This window comes from Pyrus communis, chromosome 10 (genome assembly GCF_041283825.1).
Source record: "Pyrus communis isolate YQ-2024b chromosome 10, ASM4128382v1, whole genome shotgun sequence".
Taxonomy (NCBI): domain Eukaryota; kingdom Viridiplantae; phylum Streptophyta; class Magnoliopsida; order Rosales; family Rosaceae; genus Pyrus; species Pyrus communis.
This window is the reverse complement of record NC_142574.1, coordinates 30,875,958-30,893,291: the sequence shown is the minus strand read 5'-3', so window position 1 is coordinate 30,893,291 and position 17,334 is coordinate 30,875,958. Positions and strand designations below refer to the sequence as shown.

General features: G+C 39.2%; 2 protein-coding genes and 1 pseudogene across 3 annotated transcripts; 1 reads left to right on the top strand and 2 right to left on the bottom strand.

Moving 5' to 3' along the window:
• Positions 1-1,310: 1,310 nt before the first annotated feature.
• LOC137728713 (protein GID8 homolog) lies at positions 1,311-4,316 on the bottom strand. Its single transcript, XM_068467461.2, has 7 exons — positions 3,916-4,316; positions 3,650-3,760; positions 3,319-3,478; positions 3,104-3,210; positions 2,080-2,211; positions 1,787-1,943; positions 1,311-1,658 (listed from the first exon to the last, which is right to left on the bottom strand). Exons 2-7 carry the CDS (start codon positions 3,698-3,700, stop codon positions 1,537-1,539), a joined length of 729 nt encoding a protein of 242 aa, XP_068323562.1. The 5' UTR covers positions 3,701-3,760; positions 3,916-4,316; the 3' UTR covers positions 1,311-1,536.
• A 2,484-nt stretch (positions 4,317-6,800) lies between these two features.
• On the top strand, positions 6,801-15,318 carry LOC137727729 (helicase-like transcription factor CHR28). The gene is made up of 12 exons (XM_068466546.2): positions 6,801-7,196; positions 7,812-7,884; positions 8,087-8,485; positions 8,642-9,870; positions 10,426-10,497; positions 11,024-11,101; positions 11,197-12,091; positions 12,452-12,582; positions 12,804-13,025; positions 13,451-14,068; positions 14,184-14,393; positions 14,802-15,318. Exons 1-12 carry the CDS (start codon positions 7,059-7,061, stop codon positions 14,904-14,906), a joined length of 4,170 nt encoding a protein of 1,389 aa, XP_068322647.2. The 5' UTR covers positions 6,801-7,058; the 3' UTR covers positions 14,907-15,318.
• A 402-nt stretch (positions 15,319-15,720) lies between these two features.
• Positions 15,721-17,041, bottom strand: LOC137727730 (caffeoylshikimate esterase pseudogene; annotated as a pseudogene). Its single transcript, XR_015952256.1, has one exon. The product of XR_015952256.1 is annotated as a caffeoylshikimate esterase pseudogene (transcript).
• Positions 17,042-17,334: the final 293 nt, after the last annotated feature.

Sequence of the window (17,334 nt, the reverse complement as noted above, 5' to 3'; positions counted from 1 at the left end):
AGTACTGTTCACTTTAACGAAAATCCACATTTTAACACTAAAAAGTCAATCATGATACTATTCACTTTACCTTTTATTTTTTCTTTATCGTTAAAACTCAAAGTTTTCAAAACATTTTCATTAGTTTTCCTGTAATATTATTTAAAAACACATAAAATTGTGTTATTTGTTTAGAATGTCATGTACTGAAAATTATAAGCAAGCACTTCTCAAGGTTGAGGCTTCACTAATTGCTAGGGGCTGTAGAGGGCTCAAATTCCTAATAAAGGAGATGGTCATATGGCTTCAAATAGGGAAAAAAAGTAAAAACCGAGGAAAAACCGTGAAATAATTGATTCGTTATGTGTAACAACCACATTCTGCCGTGATAGTGATAGGACCTTCGGCCCACTGCCCACTGCCACTGCCCTCTGTCCACCGTACCTCCTCTCTCTCTCTCTCTCTCTCTCTCTCTCTCTCGAGCGGAATTTGAGCATCCCAACGTAACTTTCAAGAAAAAAAGTATATCAGTTTGTAGTAGGACTGCAGCTTGCAGCTCAAGCTGCACAGCTACTTTGAAAGACCAAAAAGATTGCATTCACCGTCTAAACCTTTCTCCAAAAGCTTCCTTCTCCTCCTTTTTATGCCTTTCCAGTTTCCACAAGGAAAAATTGCAACCCATCTCTCAAATTCTTCAGAAAAAAAGTGGAAAAAAGAGAGTTTAATCCTCGGTTTTGACTTGTGAATATGGGGTTGGTGGGAAAGTTGGTTTGGGTGAATGCATACAGCAGGAAGCAGTGCAGGAGCTTGTTCTGGAGAGTTAGAGCTGCATTGAGGAAGGCTATCAAGAATTCTGGGAAGCAGCGGCTGAGGACGTTCCAGTATGATCCTTCGAGCTACGCCCTGAATTTCGACGATGGAAGCTGGAAATCGGGGGAGGGAGGAGCAAATGCTGCTTTCAAACTTGCTAGACCTCAGCACGGATCGGGTTCGGATTCGGATATCGGCAGTTCTGGGTGGGTTTATATTCTTTGGGTGATTTCCGAGTGATGTTTTTGGAAGAATATGGCGGAGGAAAGTAAATTGTTCTGTTCTATTTTTATTTTTAATTAGTTTTGTGTTGTGTTAAAAAATCCCATGCTTGTTAAAAAGTATGGTCATTGTCCAAACGATGAATGAATCCAGGTTAAGCCAATTGGTCAGAGCAGTGTGCCCAAATTTGAATCTCGTGCTAAATTATATCACTTGACGAAAAAACTCAACCCAAGTTTAAATCTCCGTCGCCTTAAATTATATCATTTGTTTATGCTACACCTTAAACAGCCAAAGAATTAACCCACAACAGAAACAAAGAGATGTTATAGACAACCATTTGTACAAATGTTGAGAATGCTACAAACGAAAATCGAGAACAAATTATCAAAGATCGCAATGAAACAGCATCTGAGAGGAGAGTCATTTTTCGCAATAAAGGTACATACATCATTTGTCATCCCATGAGAAAGCCTAGACGAAACCTAATCCTCCATCTCTCCATGCAAGGAGGTTGGAGATCATCTAGACAGTAGGGTCTTCTAGCTTGGCAGTGGAAAGATCGTTTATCCGAGGATAAGCGGCTTTTTCATCAAGCTGGTTCTGAGCCCATAACAGCATCTTCAATAAGCTTGGAAGCTTCGGATCTGTGACAGGACAGCGAAATATATGATAGTTTAGCATAGACTCAATCAAATGTTCTTTCAAAGATCTGATCTTCTCGTCTCAAAGATGCTCATGGAAGAACAAATAAAACTATAGCAAACATACCAACCTTTTTCATGACTCTGGCTGGTAAGGATGGCTGCATTCACCTCACTTGCTGTCTTTAGGCGCTGTGATATGTCGAGAAGCTCTCCAACGGGACAGTTGTTCACATCTTCAAAAGCTAGCAGTGCAACAGTCCTCTCCAACTCTTCTAAAAAGCTTTGCTGCACATAAACAACACAGTGAACACAATTCAGTTGGATGGAGTTACAGAGGAAGCCAGAAGGAACTTAAATCATAAATAATCAAATTACACACATGATAGTCAGTCAAGGAAAGTTGCAATGGGCCGAATCTTACATTTTCTTCTCCCCTTGGTGCTAGCTCTTCCTGAGCAAATTCAAGAGCCTCTTCGACTTTTCCATTCCGAATTAGTTCTATCAACCTTTGCTGTTGGAGATGGAAAAATAATTGAGGATTTGTATCCAGAATCTGCAGACGGAATTTGCACAGATATTTTAAATAATTTTAATAAAGATTACGATCGAAATAATAACAGGATGCTCATTAAAGATAAATAAATAAAAAATCAAAGGATACGAACTATGAATAGATGACAAACTACTTGTGACCCATCATTAATATAAACAAGAGATCAAAATAAAGCATCATATAAAGGAGGAAACGAACCCTCCCTATGAATGAATGTCACATTAAAGTACATGCATGTCAAGAAAAACAAACCAAAACAAGTAATTGTAAAGTGTAAACCACCCATGTAATACCAGGTCTGCATTTGTTGTGTGCATATTTTTACTCTACAAGGTTGAATGCAGCAACTTTGTGGTTGCAGTTTATCGCTACATCATATACCCAATGATGCTGCATATTCAACCTGATGTCCTGATTCACAAATCTATGAAAATATGTAGCAATGATTCATACAATCTCAATTCCAAAGGGAATTCAAATGAGGCAGTTAACCTTATGTATGGTTTGTACGACACACATGAGTCACAATTATTCAAACTATACTTCCAAACTTAATAGGGCAATTAGCTAGAATGATCAGTTTTTTACGTTTGGTTGCAGAAATGATCTGTTTTTACCATGTCGTCATTATATCATCGATGTGTGGTCGTTATGTCATCGATATATGATCAACATGTCATTGTTACTAAAAACCGATCACTTTTGAAAACAAAGGTCAAAAACCGATCATTCCAGCTAATTGCCCTACTTGATATGCAAGGCCAAACTTTGATACTGGCAGAAAGCAATAAGATTCTATCAAAGGAAAGAAAAGACAAAAGTTTTTCATCAATGGTATCAAAAGTATAGACTCCATGAACAAAACATTGAAATTTGAGAATTGACATCCCACCTCAGGGTTTAGGTCATTCACTTTCTCGATCGCATCCTCCACATTACCACATTGTACTGCCTTCTTGACAGCCATGCGTTCCGTTATTGTTGCAAGATCAATATCTGCTATTTACCCATAAGGAGAAACACAACAACATATAGTACAAAATGAATCACACCAGCAATGTCCCAATTATAAGAGTAGGCCATTACACTACGGAAACAAAAGGATACGTTGGGTTCCAGATTCCATACGGAATTTCTCAGCAGCATCCACATAACCCTCAGTGACAAGAAAGTTCATCACCAATTTATTCATGTCTTCTTTCCTAATTTTTACATCCTTGAGCTTCTTCTCCCACTCTTCCCTCGTTATGACTTTCTTCGACGCGGCCTATGCACAAAAATACAAATTATATACACATTTAACATGCCGATGGTAATGCTTATTGACCTAATTACTGCACATTCAACCTCAAATCAACATCGTAATCGCGTTCTATAAACTCGAAATTAACGAGCTAAAACAGATAAATTAGAATCGATAGCAAGATTTCAACTTTACCATTGCTTCGATCTCTGCAAGCTGATGAACAACAATCCAGAACAGGGACATCAGTGTACGGCCTCGAAGCCCATTTATTCAACTCCAGCAACTACTTTCCTTCAAATTGTCCTGTAAAATTTTGAACACCGATTCAAATCGAAACAAGAACCCCTAGACTCGCCAAAAACCCTATAACTGTAGCCGAGTGATAATTTTCCCGAGAAAATTCTAATCCAAGACAAGTGTTTGTCTGCCGAGAAAATTATAGTGAAGTAAAAGAGTACCTTCGAAGCGTGCTGGGTTTGCTGGGTAGCTGGGTTTGCGACGATTGCGTCTGTATATGTATATTGGTTCGGAATTTGGGTGTGAGTGTGCGTGAGGGATTGGGATTCCGGCGATCCCTTTCTTCTCGCTGCTCTCTGACCCTTCACTCTGGCTAGTGTTCTCGGGTTCCCTTAATTGGGCCCTGACCTTGAGCGGGTCGGGTTTTGGGTTGAATTTTGACGTGTCACGTGAACATGCACTCAAATCTTTCACGGAACCGTTGGGTTTTAACCCGAATCGAGTTTGGGCTTTAGTTTTCGGCTACATCTTGATCTACAGACGAGCTCATAACGAAGGGCTTGCGAACAAAGAACGTTCACGAAGAGGACGGCTAGTCTATTTCTACGTAAAACACTTCTCCTCATAAACGATTGTTTGAAGTGTTATAAATTTGTACTAATAGTTTAAAAGTATTGGAGGCCAGAGTAATGAAATTCTTTTTTTATTCGTATTTTCAAGTTTTTCTATTAAACGTTGTCATAAAAACTCGTAGCCATTTTAAATTACCTTCAAATAGACCGTACTATGAAGTTTCGGTCGCCTGAATTCTGCTTATGCAGATTCTCGATTGCTGCTCTCGAAAGAAAATTTCATCAACGAAGTGATCTTGAAACTTTTGCGAATAAGCTGATTTGAACTCAATCCAAAAAAAGAAGCACACGACCTTAACCTATTTGATGAAGCGATATCTACACTTCCATTTTTTACTTTTCTTTGTTGGATCATCATCCTTTTTTTCCCAACTACAATTTTCACATGTTTGTTGAATTACTAAACATATTAGCAATCACCAGCCAAATAAGACCCCAATCAAATAATTAAAAACGAGTTCCAATTTAAAATGACCCCTAAGTACCACTTGTTGGAACTTGTGTTTTACATGGGACTTGGAGTCCCACATCGCCCAAACCTTCTTTGAACATCACCTTTATAAATGAGTGAACTCACTTATAGTTTGAATTGAATTGGGCCAAAGTCATGGACTTTAAGCCTTAGGCTTGGTGGGTTTGGGTGTATATATTAAATGTCAAATATGGGCCTTGGCCCTTAGGGCTCGGATGGACGAAAAACACAAGTTATGTTTTTTATTTTTTGGATTCAGTTTTCTCTGAAAGGATAAAACTGATTGAACAGTTACATTCGGGTTTTTTTTTTTTTTAAACTGATAAGCATGAACGGTTGTATTTGTTCAAATTATGCCATTATATATATGGCAATAAAATCAGAAACTGAATAATCAATTTTCATTTTCCTTCCTCCATATTTCACAGAGAAACACTCAATCAATTTGCCTAGAATTCAAGTTCGTGTGCAAGAACTTGGATTAGATAGTTGTATCCTACAAGATAAACGTCCATTTGAACTACTGCACTGGTGTAGGGGCGTATTTCTGTCTTAGGAGATTGCTACTGCAAACCTTTATCTTCCTAACCAAGTTAATGTTTTGTGGTTTATTAATTCAGTTTTATTAATTGTTTATATTGTAAGAGAGAGATATATATATATATATATATATATATATATGTATATATATATATTGTTTCCTTGTGAAATTTCTATTCGAAATAAACTGTGCAATTGTTGTATAATATATACTTAACATTTGATTGTTTCTAACACCACTTAGTATTACAGTCTGGTAGTATTCATTTTCACTTGTAAGCACGATATTTTAGGTTCGATTTTCGCCAAAGACGAATTTGAATCGTATTATTACTAGTCCATTAAAAGGCTAAACCCACCTCATCTCTTTTATTATAAATAATATCATTTGTTTTAAAAAAATAAAAGGATCCCCGAGTAATAAAAGAATGAGAAAATTCTGAAAGTGTAAGAGAAGCAGGTACAACATTAGTGGCGCGAAGGCGGACATGTTAAGTATAACCGGTACTTTCCGCCTATTAAACTTTTCGACTTGTACGCATTGGATGGATTTGGCCGGTTGCCAGTATACACCACAAGGCGCGAATTACCAGTCCCACTTATTTTTTTTAGTTTTAATTTTTAATTTTATTATTATTAGAGAAATAAAAAGTTCGAAACAACTACAATAATTTAAATGAAGGAGTTTTGATCGCAGGATACATATATAGAAACTCATCACCCCATCAATAGGATGTGGTTCAATATCTTAGTAGAAAGGATGTTGAGTTTTCATCCTATTTCTTTAAATTATTGTAACATTTTCGGGTTTCATATTTAACTCCACTTACCTTAGGTTCAATTTATAATAAATTTATTGTGTGATTTAGTTCAAACCCCTATTTCTAGTATGAAATTTATTCGTAAAGAAAACAAATTAGGTTTTGGAAATCTTGTATAGTACCTTAGCAATTAGGACAAGTGAGCACCAATGTGGGTTTGTTTTTTATCAGTATTTTTTGAACGTGCTTCTCTTTTTTATTGTCGGTTACTAGTTGTAGATATATCTAAAGTTTTATGATCACATGATATGTTGAATTTTCATGTAATCTTTCTTTTTCTTTTATGCTTATGCCCGTTGTAAAAATAAAAAAAAAAAAAAAATCGTCACCTCTGTTAATAATCAAATCAAAATCATTTACCAAAAATAAATTAAAATCCCCCCAAATTCCTAGTTCAAGCAGGAAAACCAAACGACGGCGAAATATGTATACGAAGTTACGAACCAACAAGTGTCCGACGAAATCCAAAAAAAAAAAAAAAAAAAAGGAGAGGGAACGAGTCGTTAACCTGCGCACCCCTCCAATCCAAATCCCCAAAACCCAATCTAAACCTGCGCCACCGCATTCTTCACGATCCGCGCGAGACTTTGTCGACGAAAAGCAAAATAAATAAATAAATAAAAAAAGTAATAAAACCAAAAGTCGCCTTGCGAACTTTCTCAGACGCCTTCACATCGACAACGATCCAAACGCCGCGCCTCTCTCTCTCTCTCTCTCTCTTTCTGCGCGCTCGATTTCTTTGGATTTTCTCGGCGGCTTCGTTGAGAATGCGATTGCAATTGCTCGGATCCAGGTTTTCGTTTCGGAATTCCGAGTGTAATTTGACTGCTTCTGGTTCTGGTTAGGGATTTTTCGTTAAGGTGCGAGCAAGCTAGGGTTAGGGGTTAGGGTTTCACAGTATGTTGAAGGCGGAGGACTGCTCGAATTGGGGAGAGTTACCGGCCGTCGATGGATTTGCAGGAGAGGAATTTGACGAGGACGACGAGATGTGCATAGATGTCGACACGCTCTATCGCCTTCTCGATGAAGAACCCACGGTAATTTTTGGTACTACAACTGTATAGGAAAGGATTGAACTTGTTTGCAGTTTGTGTTGGGAGCTTTGATTTTTTGCAATGTTTGGCTGCGGTGTGAAAGATATGGCAATCTTGTGGGGGTTTTGGGATTCCTGCGGGAGTGGGTTTTCGATTCCATTGGGTGCGACTTGAGATTGAGCTTGTAGTCTGTACGTGTATGTGTTTGTGCATGCTGAAGGATTTGCATGCAATTCTAGTGGAAACACTTAATCTCAGCTGGTTACTAGTGAAAAAAAATCGTTGTGTTGTGGATAAGAATGATCGAATTTCGAAGATTTTGTCTGCTTAAATTACTAGTAGAAATGGGTTTACTAAGGGGAAGCACCAAAGGGGTTTATGAGCATATTCACACGTCGTTTTGTTGTTGTAGATAAATTCACACATGCCTTTCTTGTTCTTGTTTATTGCTACATTTAATTAACTAGACCTTCGAGCATTTCGTTGAGCACTTTTTTGTTGACGCGGAATTTAGACAAGACTTACAGATGTCTTCCTTTTTCGTGTTCTTGTTTTGCTCTATTATTTATTAACCCCACCGTTTTTCTTTAATGCTGAACTTTTGAGTATTAACTGCAGAGTTGTCCAGAGGAATTGTCATTGGAAAATCAATTGGACGCTGAAGAAGTTTCCTATGCTCAGCTCCTAAGTGGTTAGTATTTTGTTTTGACTTTATAGCTTTTTTAATGTTTTATTGTTTCTCCCATATATGACATAGTTTTCTCAGCTTTGTTTTGTAGTAGGGCATCGTTACCTTCTATATTGTTGTGGTATTGTGGAACATCTATGATTCTATATTGGCAACATATGTGTTTGACCACATCTGATTGCTTATTTCTCTGTTGATTGTTTAGGATCCCAAGCAGTAAAAGAAGAACCACCAATAGAAACTGATTTAATGGGTCCAGGCGCGTGGAATCATCCATACAGCTCAGAAGCTTTGCACTCTGGGGCAGGGGGTCCTGATGGCTCTTTTGATTATGAAGGGAACCTTGAAATGAATTTTGATTACAAAGAAATGCAACCATCAGCAAACACTGGTTCTCTTGGGCATACATACTCTACGAGTCTTAAAGACCGGTTTTCCTTGGTTCCAAGCGATGAGACTTGCTTTACAGAGAGGGTTGCAGTTTCACACCCATGTGGTATGTCATCTAGTTTTTCTGAAGGGCATGCCAACCATGTTTTGGACCACGGAGATCTGAATGTCCTGCAGAGGCAAGTTGATGTACCAGGGAAAGCTGAATCTGAATGTATGTTAATATTTCATATTGGCTATCGACTAGAGAATTGCATTTTTTTTCTGGGCTTTTGAAGTTATTGATGTAGATCGTTGCATATGTGTTTTGTATTGTTTTTAAATTTTGAGGTGGAAGCACAAATTTATGTCTTCTGATGATTGATTGCAGATGCTTCGCAGTGCCTCGATATCGAGAACATGGGCTTACGTTCCAGAACCTATTTCACTTTGGGACAAAATACCATGGAAACCTTAGGGCCATCTGAAAATAATTCCTGCACTTCTATGGAAATATCCTCTACTCTCTGTCAAAATTCTGATGTTTTCAGTGACCGTGACCCTTATACTGCTATGTGTGGCATGAGCTTAGATAATACATATTTCACTGATGTCTTAATGCATCATAGTCCTACCAGTTATTATTTTCTGAGTAATGAAGAAATGATGGCTAATGTGAAGGATGAATCAGGGGAGTTTCCAGCTGATAGTTCATGCTCAACTAGCAAGATGAATTTAAATGGTCAGGAGTTGATAACTGGTAGATCTGTTTTTGAGCCGTCAATGATTGATGTTTTAGATGGAAAGGAGTGGAATATGAGATATGGTAATTGTATGTCAGCAATCAGTGGAAATTCTTCATTCGATGCTGACTCTTTTCCTGTTGACAATAAGGCATCAGTTGAGCCTTTGAGTTCTACTCAGACATACATGTCAAGCAAAAAGAAAAGTATTGGTGTGAAGGATGAAAAGAATGATGAGTTTGTTGCTCCAAGTAGTGTTGTGTGTCATTCTTTTCGAGGCATGGATGAAGCTGTCAGTACCCAGTCTTCCTTTAGTGCTGATGATCACTTTTTTGAGAAAGACTTCAAGCAGTCTGGTTTTGGTATATCAACACAGAATCTTGGTAACTCATTAGATAATGAAGAAGTCACGATTGGTGCATGTGAGAGAGCTTGTCATTCTCAAGACATTAAGCATGGAAGTTCCACATCCCCTGTTGATGGACAATCTGTGAATTCAAATGCCTATTCTCGAGGTGCTCAGTCATTCACTTCATGCAAGAGTCAGGGTTACATGAAGAATATAGTCACTCATTCTAAGAGCATGCATCCTTCGAAAGTCAGCCCTGAATCAATTCATAGTAACTTCTCTGACAAATCCGCTGCAGAAGATGACGTTGATGTATGTATTATTGAACATATCAGTCATCCTGCACCCTCAAGTCGCTCTTCAGTGGTTAGCAATACTAATTACGCTGCGCCCATGAAACGGTCTCCAGCACTTGGAAATACTGTTGTTAATTCACAACAATTGATGCCAAGTGATCATTACGGAGGAGTGGGAGGCATGAGATTCAAGACACGAGATGAACAATTGGTTTTGCGAGTAGCATTGCAGGTTAGCTCTAACCTTATTATTGTTTTTGTTATTAGAGTAAACTGCCATTTACACCCACCCCCACCCCCACCCCCCGCGAACGAGCATGATATTGTCAATTTGGTCTCAAATCTCATGCCTCCCACAATGCCTATATCAGTCATGGGTCTTGTGGCCCTTTTAATTGAATCAGACATTTGCTTTCTTTCTTTTAAATGTACCCTAAGCTGAATCACTTTTTCTGCATTCAATAGTTGATTTATCAAGTAGCTATATTATGGATCTTTTTTTTGTGTCAAACTGTTGATTTGTTAAGCAGCCTTCATATCATAAGATGGATCACTTTTTCTGTGTCAAATTGTTAACTGATCAAGTAACTTTATGTTACAAAATGGGTCATTAGAATTCATAATTTGATGGCAAGTTTTTGGAAATATTTTTCAAAATGCTATCGTGTGCCCGAATTATGTCCTATTTATGGTTTTGGTTCTTTGTTTTAGTAAGAAAAAGTGTGAGAATTTATGCCCATCACTGAAGTTGAGATCTGAAACCTTGTGAGATAAATTTTGTGTGCAGGACCTATCACAGCCCAAGTCAGAAGCTATTCCACCAGATGGACTTTTGGCAGTTCCTCTGTTACGACATCAGGTTTTAAATTGTACCCTCTCTTGACTTTTATTCTAGATAAATATAATATGAACAACCTATAAAAAGGCAATTTTGCCTTGAATAGTTTTTGCCTTAATGCTAGGTGAATTAAAGGGTTATTCTACTGTATTTCAATAGACAGGAAAGAAAGTTTCCAGTTTCACATATTCTATTGAATAATTTGTGGAGGTTCACCATATGGTTCTTGTTACGGAATCAAAATCTTCTAGCTTAAATTAGAAGTTGGATTATTTCAGCTGCTAGTTAAGTGTTTTGGCATACCAGTTAAATGTTATGATTTGTTTTTATTTTTGCTAAAAAGTCATAAGCAACTTGTTATTTGGAATAGTTGTTAGTTTTGTTTTGTTTTGTTTTTCGTTCCTTCCAATGAGTCCACTGCATTGTGCCTAGTCTAGTTTTATTTGAACCAGTGACTAATTGTTTTGGACACCTGCTTTGCATATATGTGTGTCTGTGGTGAATGCATGGAAAAGGGTCCATCTAATGTAATTCATGTCGTGGGCAGAGAATTGCATTGTCATGGATGGTTCAGAAAGAGACAGCTAGTTTGCACTGTTCTGGAGGAATTCTTGCCGATGATCAGGTTTATACTATTCAGTATTGATTAGCTATCACCACTTCCATCTTTCAAGTACTTGTGCCTAATATAATTATGTATATGTGATCTTCATTTTTCAGGGATTGGGAAAGACAATATCGACAATTGCACTTATACTTAAGGAAAGGCCTTCATATGGAGCTTGTCAAGATGTAAAAAAGCAAAAGCTGGAAACTCTGGATTTGGACAATGATAATGATATGCATTTTGAGATTGGTGGAAGGAAGCAACATACTGATGCCCATGAAGTTATTTCAAACGGAACCCCAAACGAGAGCATAAAACCTCTGATACAAGCAAAGGGAAGGCCCGCTGCTGGAACACTTGTTGTTTGTCCCACTAGTGTCCTCCGGCAATGGGCCGAGGAGTTGCAGAATAAGGTAACTGAAAAAGCTAATCTCTCGGTGCTAGTTTACCATGGAAGCAACCGGACAAGGGATCCTTTGGAGCTGGCTAAGCATGATGTTGTCCTCACAACATATTCGATTGTCAGCATGGAGGTTCCTAAGCAACCTCTTGTTGATGACGACGATGAGGAGAAAGGAAACCGAGACGAGTATGATGGTCCACCTTCCGGTAAGAAAAGGAAATACCCTCAAACTTCCGCAAATAAAGGTTCAAAAGGCAAGAAGGGATTAGAAAATGCTGTGCTTGAGTCTGTTGCTCGCCCTCTTGCTAAGGTTGCATGGTTTAGGGTTGTTCTGGATGAGGCTCAGAGTATTAAGAATCATAGAACTCAAGTAGCTAGGGCATGTTGGGGTCTTCGCGCTAAACGTAGGTGGTGCTTATCAGGCACTCCTATCCAGAATGCAATTGATGACCTTTATAGCTACTTCAGATTTCTCAAATATGACCCTTATGCTGTATACAAGTCATTTATCTCTACAATTAAGGTCCCAATTAATAGGAATCCAACAAAAGGGTACAGAAAACTTCAAGCTGTCCTGAAGACAATTATGTTACGCCGCACAAAAGGTGGGACCAAATATATTGTTTCTGCTCATTGATTGTGTCTCCTTGAATAAAAATAGTCTTAGTTTGAAAATTTTACTTTGGTTGTTTTTTTGGTGCCTTTGTAAAATTCATTGGTTATGTGTTGATTTTAGCCACGAGTGAACTGTCTCTTACCAGTCACTCTTATTTGCTGGTATATATTTACTATTTATTAAGCTTAAGTTCTGTGATGTGAATTGAATTCACAAGGCATTTCCTTTCAGAACTTGCTTTTACATTAAAACCAAGTGTTCATCATTTTGTTTCCACTGGAATTCTTGTTGTTGACATCCATTTAATCAGCATTGATTATCTCCATCTGATGGTAGTTTCTTGCTGTAGGCACACTTCTTGATGGAGAACCTATTATTGCTTTACCACCTAAATCCATAGAATTGAAAAGGGTGGAGTTTTCGAAGGAAGAACGAGATTTCTACTCGAGGCTAGAGGCTGATTCACGTGCTCAGTTTGAAGTATGGTTTAGAGCAAAGCTAATATTGGGGTTCATAGCAGTTTTGCTTTCTTATTTTTCTGACGTGCCCTTTTTCCTCTTGAAAGGATGCTTTTGGCTTTTTTTTTTTTTTTTGTTTTTTTTTGTTTTTTTGTTTTTTGTGTTTTTGTTTTTCAGAGCATGCAGTATCCATGTTTAATTCCTTTTGGTCATTTTCTCAAATATCTTTGCTTCACATGTCAGGAATATGCAGCTGCAGGAACTGTCAAACAAAATTATGTTAACATTTTGTTGATGCTTTTGCGTCTTCGACAAGCTTGTGATCACCCTCTTCTTGTTAGACGGTATGATTCAAATTCTTTATGGAGATCTTCAGTTGAGAAGGCAAAGAAACTTCCTCTTGATAAACAACAATCCCTTCTGAATTGCTTAGAAGCTTCTTTGGCGATATGCGGCATCTGTAATGTAAGTGTTCAACATCTGTTTTCTTTCATAGTTGTATTTTAAAATGGTTGGATGTCATTTACTGATCTTCCAAATTAAAATACATAGTTGGTACCGTGTTATTGTGATATACTTTTTCGTGGAGCATACTTTTCTTTTCCGAAGGACCTTCCATGCTGAGCATTTTAAATCTGATGCTGCTCTCGTATCTTTATAAATGCAATTTGAGGTGAAAAATTTGTATAACTGTTAAAGAAATTAAAACTTATGTTTATTTTAAAAAAAAAATTTCTTAATTTTTGTGGTGATTACAGTTAGGAATCTTTTGATTTTTTAGAAAAGGTTAGGGATGGTCTAAAAAGTTAATATTGATCAAATTTTATAGAACATTTAGACCGTTCCTTGGGGGAAATGTCCTGCTGACACCTCCGTTTTTATTTACTCAGGATCCGCCTGAAGATGCTGTTGTTTCCGAATGTGGTCATGTCTTCTGTAGCCAATGCATTAATGAACATCTCACCGGTGATGACAACCAGTGCCCAAACACGAATTGCAAAGTTCAACTCCACGCTTCTGCAGTGTTTTCAAAAGCTACTTTGAACAGTTCTCTTTCTGACCAGACTAATCCAGAGAGCATTGGTTCTGAAGTTTTTGATGCTGTAGAGACTGTCTACGAGGATCGCTCGTACAATTCTTCCAAGATTAAGGCTGCTCTTGAGGTTCTGTGCTCAATGTGTAAACCACAGGGTTGCATTTCTGGAAATAGTTGCTTAGAGGACAGGGTTGATCGAAATGCCAGCTGTTCTGAAAATTCTTCCGATATTTCTGTGGTTGAACCACTTGAGGACGTTCCTAAGAGTCAGAAATTGGATGTGGTGGTGGGCTCTAAGAATTCAAAGAAGGTAGTTAGAGAGAAAGCAATAGTCTTTTCACAGTGGACAAGGATGCTGGACTTGCTTGAAGCATGTCTTAAAACATCTTCCATTGAGTACAGAAGACTCGATGGAACAATGTCAGTAACAGCTAGGGATAAAGCTGTCAAGGATTTTAACACCCATCCAGAGGTTTGTGGAAATAATAGGGTATCTTGAATTCATTTATAAATCTTTGAGGGTAATTTTTTAGTTGGTATTTTCATTTGTCTGCGATGGTTCTGAAGTTTGACCCTGTTTCTTGTAGGTGACAGTCATGATTATGTCTTTGAAAGCAGCTAGTCTTGGTCTCAACATGGTTGCAGCTTGTCATGTTCTTCTTTTGGACCTTTGGTGGAATCCTACCACAGAAGATCAAGCAATTGATAGAGCTCATCGGATTGGGCAGACCCGTCCTGTTACAGTTTTGCGTTTGACTGTTAAAGACACCGTCGAAGATCGTATTTTAGCCCTTCAGGTACTGTCCTTGAGTTCGTCTGTAGTTTTCCTTTTTGTTTGTAGTTTAATTTTCTTAATCACTACAATAAAGGATTGAAAATATAAAAAAATTAATCACTTCAGTTCAAGTTCGCACTTTAAACACTGTAGGGCAGTTTTTACATAAATATTCCCGTCATTGTTGGATGGTATGTATGCGCTGGCTCTTGTTTAGTGAAACCTTCCATCGTCACAATAACTTTCTTGCATATTATCCATTTCCCATGTCAGGATCTTTCTGGCATATTATCCCTTTCCCATGTCAGGATCGGGACTAGCAAGAATGGTTGAGTGCTTTTCATTATCTTGTATATCTCGCTGTTAGACTGATAACACCATCTGTGCATTGCTATTCTGATACTATGATACATACGGTTGATTTCCACAGCAAAAGAAGAGAGAGATGGTTGCGTCTGCATTTGGAGAGGATAAAACGGGCGGTGGACAGACTCGCCTGACAGTAGAGGATCTTAAGTACCTGTTTATGATGTGATTAGAGAGAGATTTTTATAGTTCGAGGAGATTTTGGTTTGCTAACACACAAAAGGGTATCGTCGATAGGTTATTTTTTTTGGCATTGGCAGCAGCGGGATTGATACTCGAAGACTATCTGACAATAGATCTAAAAAGGAGTAGCGTATGGGGCTATCAACTGGAAGATTATGTTAATAGTCTGTATAGAATCACATGATCATTCATTTAACAATTTCTATTCTTTACCCGTCCTCGTTGTTCGTTATCATATTGTATAGGATGTGGAGTAGGTAGTCTAAAGCAATGAAAGCTGTGAAGATTCGTCTCTTTAATTTGTAATTCGCAGAGAGTACAGAAGTTTGGGTGTAAAATTTGCTTGTTTCGTGTTGGTGAAATTTGATGATTAATCCAAAGGTTTATATTCTTAGAAATTTGATTTCGTGATCAATCTTAATTAATGCTGATGGTGAATGACAATTTGAGATGTGAGATGAAGTGAGATCAGGCTTGGGGATTTTTTTGTCTTTTGATACAGTGATTATTCTAGGTGCATTGATTTGGGGCTAGGTCACCCGAAGTGACGGCATAATAATCAGGTATCAAACCCGTCCTTTGAGTGAGTTGAATATGAGACTTGAGTGAGCCGAATCTAAAACCTCATTTACAAGGGGATATAACTATACTTCTTACCCTTCCTACCGTTCAAAAGAGTGGGAATGAAGTACTAGGCGGAGTGCGTGTGTCCTAACTCATTATCCTACTCTCCCTCACTCGAAAGGGCAGGAATTATCACTTGAAACGGTGGGAATCGAACCCTGAGAGTCCCGAGCACCTTGAGAATCGAACTCTGAACGTGTCTTAATTAACATAGAGAACAAATAATACACACAAAAACGCAGAATCATGAGAGTAAAACATGTTCACCTATAATTTCAGTATTTCAATCAATAATTAGTAACAATTAGGCATTAATGCAATAATCCCACGTCATTCATCTCTTTCGCCGCCGCCGCCGCCGCCTCCTCCGCACCGATGATTCAACCAACCCAAGATATCTCCCCTCACAACCTCCACATTCTCATCAGTCTCGCCAAACAGCAGCGAATGCATCATCCCCTCATAAATCTTCAACGTCTTATCCTCGCTCTTCGCCGCCGCATACAACGCCATGCTCACCTCCGGGTCCGTCACCACATCCGCGCTGCCGTGCAACACAATAAACGGAAGATTCACATCCCCCAATCTCTCGCTCACGTACTGCGTCACTCTCAGCAGTTCCACCACCGTCCCCAGCCTCGGCTTCCCCCGGTATCTCGACGGATTCATATCCGCCACGATCTTCTTCTCCTCCACCTTAACGGACTTCCGCATCAGGTCGGCGGTCGGGACGATCGCCAATCTCGGCAAGTATCTCGCCACGAATGTCAGAATTTCCGGAATCGGCCATCTGGGTTTTACTTTATCCGAGATTTTACACATGGGGGCAGCCAAGATCGCGCCTTGGAACGCCTCCGGGGCGGCGAAGTGGATGAGGAGGCAAATCGCGCCGCCCATGGACTCGCCGTATAAGAAACAGGGGAGTCCCTGAAATTGGGGGTCCTGGTGTTTGACCAAATTGATAAACGAGAGGCAGTCGTTGACCACGAGGCCAACGTCGGGGACGAAGGCGCGGAGGCCGTCGGAGCCACCGTGGCCCTCGAGGTCGAGAGCGAAGCAGGCAAAACCGTTTTGGGCGAGGAAGATCGGGGTGGCTTGGAAGGTCCAGCTGATGTCGTTGCCGTACCCGTGGACCATGAAGATGATGCCACGTGGACGGCGGAGGGGGAGCCATTGGCGGGTGAAGAGCTTAAGGCCTCTGGGGGGGGCGTAGAAGGATTTGGAGGATTTGATGCCCTGGAGATTGTAGTATTCTTGCTCTGGTGTGGTGCCCCAGTAGTGGGGGAGCTGGGCTCGGGGTTGGGATTCGGGTTGGCCCGATTGGGTCCGGCTGGTGGTGGTGACGCTTTCTAGCTCCTCCATTGTTGGAAGCTCGACAGTGCTTTTGCTCCTCTGCTTGGAGAGAAGCAGTTGACGGAGCGATGAGAGAGAAGGATGTGACCTTCTTTGGCTGGCTCGAAGTTGATTTGTTCGAGGTGTGTTTGACTGGGATGCTTTTATTTTTGGGTCACCTGACACCTACACCCAAGACATTTCGATACCAAAATGGGCTTGTGTGGACCTAAATGTAGCGGATTTATTTTCATGTGGCTTTGAGTGTGCAAATGACGGGGAACGGAAGCCTCTACCCATTAATTCATGGGAGAGATTTTTTAATGTGCCTGGTACAACGTATCACTATACAAATAGTGAATTATGTATGCTAAAAAGTTAATAACTTAAAAAATAAAATTTTTCACCACTTCTATTAAAACATATGGTGTACTACTTGTGTTTCTGTCACAATGAAA